This window comes from Brassica oleracea, chromosome C5 (genome assembly GCF_000695525.1).
Source record: "Brassica oleracea var. oleracea cultivar TO1000 chromosome C5, BOL, whole genome shotgun sequence".
Taxonomy (NCBI): domain Eukaryota; kingdom Viridiplantae; phylum Streptophyta; class Magnoliopsida; order Brassicales; family Brassicaceae; genus Brassica; species Brassica oleracea.
This window is the reverse complement of record NC_027752.1, coordinates 17,921,397-17,930,640: the sequence shown is the minus strand read 5'-3', so window position 1 is coordinate 17,930,640 and position 9,244 is coordinate 17,921,397. Positions and strand designations below refer to the sequence as shown.

Sequence of the window (9,244 nt, the reverse complement as noted above, 5' to 3'; positions counted from 1 at the left end):
ACTCTCCCCACTTATTGGGCCAAACACCAAACCCCGCATAGGCCCAAGATTTCTCAGTTTGGTCTTAGGAGGATTTGTCTCATGTTGCTAATCTTCTTATCTTTTGGACCCAATCGAGCTGGTTGTAGGTTCTCTCTGTTCTCATTCTTTCCAAACGAGAATTCATTCCTAGTCTCTTTGCTCGCTCCTCCAGAAACATATCTCCTCCACTTGTTCCTCCATATCCTCCTCCACATTCAACCTTCCAAACCTATTCAAAACCCTTATCTCCTCCGACATACTCTCTTGACGAGCCCCCCGACTTTTACTACCGATCAACGTCTTATTTCCTACCATCTCCCTACTTTCATTACTCCGCAGTGTAACTCCTCTCTGCCCATTCTGAGTTAGCCCTTTCCTCGTCTGTTTCACTGGGATAAAATCTGTATCCATACCTGCAACCTCCATATTCTTTTGTGTCATGTCCACTGGAACAACAGCATTTATAGGAGTTTCCTCCAGTACCTTACGTGGGCATGAATAGGCTAGATGTCCATACATACCACATGACGAGCAGATCGTCGAGATTCCTTCATATGATACGCAGTACCTCTCACCATTAATCATCACTGTCCCTTTCAATGGCTTATTAAGGTTAACCTCCACACAAATTCTCGTAAATCTAGCTCTTTCAACTTTTAGCGTGGTGCAGTCAACCTTAATCGGTTTTCCTAACCCCTTGGCAATCTCCATCAGTATCGTTTTATGATAAAAATTAACTGCGATATGTGCTAAACAAACCCAAACCGGTGTCGTAACTATCTCATCCCTCAGCGGATCAAACTCAGGCGTCCATGCTTGCACCATAAGGTAACTCCCAAAAGCCCTCCATGGGCCACCTGATAGCGCATTCATATACTCCTCCTCTACTCCAAAACGAACCATGAAAAAATTCTTCGGGAGATCCATCACAAACATTGATCCCACAGGTTTCCATAGCTCTTTCAGCCTTCTTGTTAAGCTCAATAATGGGATACTCCTCCCCAAGACCTTAACAATCATACATCTCTTCCATAAACCATTCATAGCAATCAAAACCTCCTCTCCAATCGTTATCACCGATTCTCCATCCTCACCATTCGGGAACTCTAGTTTCAGATTTGATTCCACAAAAGACTCGTCCACAATCTCCTCCGGTACATGCATCTCTCCTTCATTTCACCCTAATACCTTCTTCACCCAAGAGTCTGGAGCATCCGGTGGATCTCCGGGCGGTCTCCCATACTCCTCGATCTCTTCCATATTCTCATCCTGCATTTCCTTACCCAAAACCCTAAAATCAGAGCCATTGCCATCATATTATAGATATCTTTCATCAAAATCGTACACGGTACCTTAGTCAAATTTTTTACCTTAGTCAAATATTTACCTTATTTTCATTTTCTTCCTAAAATTACAAGGTAAAAAGTGCAAAAATAGTAATTTTAGGAAGAAAATGAAAATAAGGTAAAAATATGTTACCTTGTGATTATTTCACGGCTCTTTAGTTTATTGGTCCCATTTCATGACTCCTCGACCTTATCTATATCTCCATCATACTCCACTTGCACTTTTATATTTCCACAACCTCCTCACTCATTGTCTTTTGTTCCAAATATTTCTCATGTAATCACGTATATCTTTCACTAAAATCGTACACTCTAAATGTAAAATTAAGCATGAAACGCATAATGAGAGCCCAACGATTAAAGAATTGCTATTTAGGTCAATTTACAGTAAAATTTAATGTACTTTAAATTATGGTTGAAAATTAGGTTTCAAAAATAATAGTATAAATATCTTTTCGCAAATCTCATATAATTTCAATGTAACATAGTTTGATTACAATATAAGAAATAAACATATATGTAATTAGATTAATTTTAAAATACAGTTATGTGAGGTAGTTGAAAATTCACTAGTAACAAAATTTGCAATAAGAAACTGAAATTGAATTGTTTTAAATGGCATAGTGGAAAAACAATTTTAATAGATAAATAATCAAGATATTTTGAGAAGCTGTCTATAAAAGTCATAAACCACTACCAAAAGCTTACTCCACATCTCTCTCTACAAAAAGTACTCAGGAGCAACAAAAAAAAACGAAATCAAATAAAAATAAGATGGTTCTGCTAGATAAGCTTTGGGATGATGTTGTTGCCGGACCTCAACCTGACCGTGGCCTAGCCCGCCTCCGTAAAATCACCACCCAACCCATTAATATCAGAGGTATCATCATTACTATGTTAAGCACTTTCTAGATTGGTTGTAAACATAACTAGATATTAATTAGTGTGTATGGAAATATATAGGAGAAGGAAGCAACAAGGTGATGCATAGGTCGTTGACTATGCCGACGGTAGTGAGCCCCGGAACTCCAACTACTCCGACCACTCCGACAACGCCACATAAGGATAACGTGTGGAGGAGCGTCTTTAATCCTGGAAGCAACCTCGCCACGAGAGCCATCGGCTCCAACATCTTTGATAAACCAGCCCACCCAAATTCTCCATCCGTCTACGACTGGTGAGTTCATTAATTATATGTTATTTTCTGTGAAGTCATATGCTTAAGACTTTAAATCTTAGATGTCATGATCATAAATCATAATATAGAGGAACAAGTCATGTGATCTGGTCAGCTTTTATGTTCTGACTTTTGAAACTAGTTAAAGTACCGAACCGGATAAATCTAGGAATGGTTTGGTTCGTTTTAATTTACTGATATCTTGGTATGAGTTATTTATGTGTCAGCGATGATAACGAAGCTCAAAGGAAGGAACACGTGGCACTGTGTTTAGTAGGCGCGTGGATTAAATGAAAACCAATAAAACATTATTCTGTTTTACCATATCAACCACCTCCTTTATTGTGCATATGGTATAGCCATGAACTCTCTATAGCATCGAAGTAACCAAAGATGGGAAATATATTTTTCCTATTTACTATTGTATCACAGCCGTTGGTTGTTAAGTAGCTTCAGAATCGGATAGTTTAGATCATAAGTTGATGGTTTACTTGTTGATTGCACGTGTCGCAGGTTGTACAGCGGCGAGTCAAGGAGTCAGCACCGTTAAAAGCGAGTCAGAGTGACACAAGTGGGTGATGTAAATATGGTGTCTAGATCTACCGTCACGTGTCTGTCTAGGTTTTGCTTGTTTATATAACTGTCTTCCACCTATGCAATAAGTTTTCCTTTTTGGGCTTGGTTTGCAAGTTTCTTTTGTGTGTTTTTGTAGTAACTTGCAAGTGGAGAGGTTGAGTCTTCACTATCTCGTTTGGTTTTGATAGTGAACATGCATCTGCTTTTGTGTTTCTACTAATGCTAGTAAAATCATGTTTATATATTGTGTTATTTTAGTAAAATGTTGGTGGTTTGAGTGGTAGTGAAAGATTGTTGTTTTTTGGTGGAATGCACAATATTGTCCAAAAATTACTTCAACTTTGAAGCTTGAGGAATGATTTGAGGCTCATAAAGAAGATTAAAAACTTAGAACAATTATCAGATGGAACTAATGAACAAATGGGCAATGTCAAAGGTTTCATACGACAAAATGCAGTTTCCATGGCATTTTAGTTCTAATGAAAACAAAGTATTGCTTGTGTTTATTTTGGATTTGACATACTAGTTTGGGTTACAAATGGTTTCACAGTTCACACAATAGAACCTTAATAGAGTAATGGTGGTCTAGGTATTTTGTGGAATGAAGGTCCTTCATGAAGATAAAAATATGCATGGACACTATCATTTTGGGCAGGGTTTTGTAAGTTTCTTTTGTGTATTTTGTAGTTGTAACTTGTAACGTGAAGTATAGAATAGCCATTTGTGAAAAAAAAATTGTATCGTGAATCGGAGGTTGAATCTTACCTACATCGTTGGATTTGATAGTGAAAATACCTATGCTTTAACTTTAATGTTTTCCTAATGCTAATAAAATTTTGTTTATATATTGTGTTATTTTATTAAAATGTTGGTGGTTTATGGTAGTGAAAGAGTGTTTTTTTTTTGTGGAATGTACAATCTTCCCCAAAGATGACTTCAACTTTCAAGCTTGAGGAATGAACTGTGGCTCATAAAGAAGATTGAAAAATTAGCACAATTATGAGATGGGACCATCATGAACATTAAGCAATGCCAAAGGTTAACAAACGACAAATGCAGTTTTCCTGGCATTTTATTTCCAATAAAATATTTTGGATTAACATATTAGTTTGGGCTACAAATGGTTTTACACAATAGAACCTAAAAGGAGTAACGATGGTTTAGTTATTTTCTATGAAGGTTTAGTGGTAGAGTCCTTGGTAGTTGAACATCCAGATTACTTATAGACTAGCTATGCCGTGTTTTATTGTGATTATGGTCATCATGTACCATAGCACCGTCAAACGGTGTGGAAGAGGTTAATGAGGATCACAGTTAATAGGAAGAAAGTGTGGAGTATGGTTTGGGATTTTAATGAAATCTTGCAGATAATTTTGGTGGAGCAACATGAGCAAGACTTACGTTATGATCAATAATGTCATGTGCCCCCGGCTAAACTTTTTTTTTTAAAAGTTAACTAATCCAAATAAAAATGCCCCTGTGCTAATTCAATTCCCATGACAATGGCTCTGATTAATCAAACCCCGTGATAATGCCCCGAGTAAAAGTTCTCTTAGTTCTGGTCCTAAGGAGCAAACCTTTCAGACGATACTAAGTACTTATAACATGAATAAAGTTGGTAGCATAGAGAAAACGTTTATACGGAGAGGAGTTAGGAATAAGGAAACAGTAAAATGCAGATTAGACCGGTGATTTGCCAATAATTCTACATAGCTTTCTATGTTTAGAGTGCTTACTAATAGGAAAAAAAATTGCCAACTACACCGTGTTTATTCTGATACGGTGGAAACCATCCAATGTATGTAAATGTGTCAAAAACTACACGACATTTATGTTAAATGCATACCACATATACGAAGTAAATGATTATATGGTGGCAACATCACAGACGGATTTAATTGATTGTAATTTTTGCTTATGGGGTCAATCCGTAAATATTCAAAAAATAAAATTTAAACCAAAAACCCATCCAACCTAATTAATAACCCATCCCAATCTAATGTAACCCGAGCAAACGTAAATATGTGTTTAGAGTTCGTCTATTTGAGATTACAGAGAGAGAGAGAGAGAGGAGAAGATAGCTAGATCGAGAGAAAGAGTCAACTCTTCGACGTACTCGTCTTCTTCTTCGTTATGTGGCTTTGGTGAATCCGGGTCTTCGGATACAGAGTCGGATCAGAGGGAGCTTGTGGTTGGAGTGAAGAAACTTTAGCTTCTGTGGTCGGGAAAGGAACTAAAGAAATTTATGTCTTCCAGTTCAGTAGATTCCATGTTGATGAATCTTAGTCTAGAAGAACACAGAAAATATCTTTGGATTAATACATATAGAACAAACAAACTTTAACCAGAGATATTTTTTCAACAAAAAAAATCTTTAACCAAGGAGAAAGAGAGAGAGCTAGAAAGAGAAAGAGAAACAGAGGAGAGCAAGTAGACAGAAAGGTTTGAGTTAACAAATACATAAAAAAGGAAGAAGGAAGAAGACTGTACAGATGGACAGCTTTAGCATCTGTACAAAAGGAAGAAGGAAGAAGACTGTACAGATTATAACATTGTAATCAACCTAAACTGAAACCTCGACCATTTACGGCTAATATATGATAATTTCAGATAGTAATAATGTTATACAGTTATGAAAAGGAATCATAACAGGGTTGCGTCTCCACCGCCAGACCGGTCTCTTCCTCAGAAGCTCGATCTAGCTGTCTTCTCCTCTCGCTCTCTGTAATCGCAAATCGACGAACCCTAATTACATTTACGATTGCTCGGGTAGTTACATTAGGTTGGGTCGTATTTTTGGTTTAAATTTCATTTTCTATTTAATTATGGATTGACCCCATAGACAAAAATTACAATCAACTAAATCCGTCTACGATGTGCTACCATATAATAATTTATTTCGTACATGTGGTATGCATTAACATAAACTTCGTATAGTTTTTGACACATATACGACCATTTTGACTGTATTAGAGTGTAGCCAGAAAACTTGGTGTAGCCAGAAAACTTTTTGCTTTACTTTTTTCTCTACTAATATAGTTCACATAGAGATTTGGATCAGACCCATAGATCTGTATCTATCTATCTATAATAATAAAGGAGAGTTTTCTCATACCTCCTTCTGCCATGTCAGCAATCACCTAGAATCAAATTTGGACACGTGTCATCTAAATTAATTCAACGAAACTAAATTTTGTTGACGTACCTAAATCGCTTCATCACTTAACCTTTTGTGGGTTTCTTCGTGGGCTTCTTATTTTAATTTGGGCCTTCGTAGCCCTACAACTCTACTACGCCACGATCACTATCTTTGTCTTCTCCTAAACCGTTACCTCCACCGCCGGTTAGAGACCCACGTCGTAACATATCTCCGTTAATTTCTACAACCCACCTTCCCCCGTCTACGTTATATTTGATTCCTCTTCCTCTACCTTCTTCGAACCTGTAATTAGCTTTGTGGTACTAATAAAAATGAGAAAAAAATAAAAATAGCACTAAATCAAGTTTTTGTTCCCAAACTAGCATTCAAGGTCAAAAGTCACAAAAATAGCACTTAATGTTTTATCAAAAGTCACAAACTTAGGGTTTAAAGTTAAAGGGTGAGGTTTAGGATTTATGGTTTAGGATTTAGGGTTTAGAGTTTAGGGTTTAGGATTTAAATTTCAGGGTCTAGGGTTTAGAGCTTAGGGTTTAGGGTTTAGAGTTTAGGGTTTATGGTTTAGGATTTAGGGTTTAGGGTTTAGAGTTTAGGGTTTAGGGTTTAGAGTTGAGAAATAAGGTTTTGGGGATAAGATTTCAAATTTTGAAAAATAAAAAAATTAAAATTTTCAAAGGATAAACTTAGAAATGTGCTATTTTGGTCATTTTAGTTTTTGAATACTATTTTTGTGATATAAACTTAGAAATGTGTTATTTTGGAGATTTGTCCAATAAAAAATCTTATTTCTAGATTTATTATTCTTGAAATTGGAATTTTGTTTTTCGGTTTTGTAGGACAGGGAAAAGATGAGAAGGCTATTGTAATCGTTTCAGAAACAAACATTGAGAGCCAAAGAAGGAGAATCACGACAAGCTAAAAGAGATTTTCGGAAAATATCTTATTGAAGTTCTCTCCTCTGAACTCTCTGAGGATTTCATGGTAAAATATCTTTGATGCGTACTGAGATTAGAGAGTTGTTTTGTCTCTTCTATAAAATGAAACATGAAAAAAAAAATATCAGATATATTCACAGAAAGCGTGATTTTGTGCACTTATGATCCAGCACAGAGAGAGATGCAAGATTGCAAACAAGGTCTTGAATGTGAAATGAAAAGCATAGAGAAACTAAAGGTTTCCGTAGAGATCTCTTCCACAACTTCTATGAACACATATGGTTTTGTGAGGAATGCTTATTGTTATCTCCTTGATTCATCTCTTGAAGACACACTGCCTCCTCTGACCTCTGTGTGTTTTCCTTTTCCAAATGTTTTTTATGATACTTTCTCACTTTCATTATTTTGTTCTTTTTCTTGTCTTTTAACAGGCTCAAATATGTTGATACGAAAATGAGGAGACGTACTCGCCATAAAAAAGAAAGGAGGACGAGGATGGAAAGCAGACGTGGAAAAATCAAAGAAACAAATTCTGATCAAAGGTAAAAGCGTTTTCTACTGTAAAATATTGCAGGATCACATTGGAATATCATCTGTTATTGTTCATCTCAAGTTTTTTTCCTTTACAGGAAGATATTCGCATTGCAAAACTATATACTTTTAGTAAACTCTAAGTACACTTTGAAATTTTCATGTCTTTTAGTTTGTTTTCTCCAGAGTTTTGCTTTTAATAAGGGTCTTTTGTTAACTTCAATATGTTTCTCGAAGAAGCATTCCTCATCGTTCTGATATATTTTATCAACAAGCACCTAGATTTCACGTGTCGCATTGCACATAATTCTGTTGGATGATGTTTCTTGGTTGCTCAGTTGTGCTGTCCACTACTCAGGTTTGGGCTCAGTTGCCATACTATGGCCATGGCTTATTTGAGGCGAGAATGTAGGAAAATGGTAATGATGTTTATTTCTTTCTCTGAAGTGAATGTTTCCCTGATTTTGTTACTTTCTTGATACAAGCATTATGAATGATTTTATAGGCGATGATGGGCAATCCATACAACAATATTGGAAGCGAGAGAGAGAGAGCAGCCGAAGCAATTACGAAACTTCAGAACCCATATGAAGTAATGATTGATATCGCGTACCATAAATTTGTCTTGATGCATTAGGGCATCCTCAAAGGGGGAGCAGTTAGGTGTGTGCTTAGAGTGAAAATAGTAGTATAATATTGTATTTAAGCTAGAAAGATGGGACATTCTCAAAAGGAGATCACTTAATTAAAGGTGTGCTTAACCAAATAAAATTAATTAAATAATGTAACAAAAAAACTTATTTTAAAATTGATTCCAAAAAAAAAAAAAACACAAAATACAATTGGAAATTTGTATGAAACAAACATATTATTTAATTAAACAAACAAACATTTTATTTAATTAATACAAAGTTTAATATCCAAATTTATTCCATATATTCTCAATCAAATCCTCTTTCAATTGGTGATGTGCCTGTCTATCACGAATTCTTGTGTGACCATCACCAAAACCCTCGAGATTTGAAGCCATACTTACTGAAAATGAACGACCACTACAAGAAAACAGGGGGATTCTGATGGCCGAAATCGTCGGAAATTCGTCGGAATCGGTCTATTCCGACGAATTTCCGACGAACCCGTCCGTCGGTATCGTTTCGTCGGAAAAAAAAAATTCGTCGGAATTTCGTCAGAAATTCCGACGACTTTCTGACGAATACCAAGAAACGTCATTCTGACGAACTTCCGACGATATTACGATGCGGCTACACGAGACCAGAGTTCATCGGAAAACTACAATTCCGACGAACGTGGTTCCTCGGTTTATTCCGACGAACTTTGGGCGTCGGAATTTACCGACGGACATCGGTCGTCGGAATATACCGACGAACCACGTTCGTCGGTATATTCCGACGGAAATGAGTTTGTCGGTAAATTCCGACGGATATATGTCCGTCGGTATATTCCGACGACCGTTGTCCGTCGGTATATACCCTTTTTTTTT

The 9,244-nt window shown here is 36.5% G+C and overlaps 2 protein-coding genes across 3 annotated transcripts; one reads left to right on the top strand and one right to left on the bottom strand.

Moving 5' to 3' along the window:
* Positions 1–168: 168 nt before the first annotated feature.
* On the bottom strand, positions 169–1,185 carry LOC106344672. Its single transcript, XM_013783995.1, has one exon. The coding sequence runs from the start codon at positions 1,183–1,185 to the stop codon at positions 169–171; it is 1,017 nt and encodes a 338-aa protein (XP_013639449.1).
* An 806-nt stretch (positions 1,186–1,991) lies between these two features.
* On the top strand, positions 1,992–3,409 carry LOC106343296 (auxin-repressed 12.5 kDa protein). Of its 2 annotated transcripts, XR_001269939.1 has the most exons (4): positions 1,992–2,247; positions 2,331–2,544; positions 2,772–2,897; positions 3,058–3,409. XR_001269939.1 is itself a non-coding variant. In XM_013782466.1 (3 exons), the coding sequence occupies exons 1-3, from the start codon at positions 2,142–2,144 to the stop codon at positions 3,092–3,094; spliced, it is 357 nt and encodes a 118-aa protein (XP_013637920.1). In that variant the 5' UTR covers positions 1,992–2,141; the 3' UTR covers positions 3,095–3,409. The 2 variants fall into 2 exon arrangements, 1 of the variants encoding a protein (XP_013637920.1); XM_013782466.1 differs by lacking the exon at positions 2,772–2,897.
* The last annotated feature ends 5,835 nt before the right edge of the window (positions 3,410–9,244 follow it).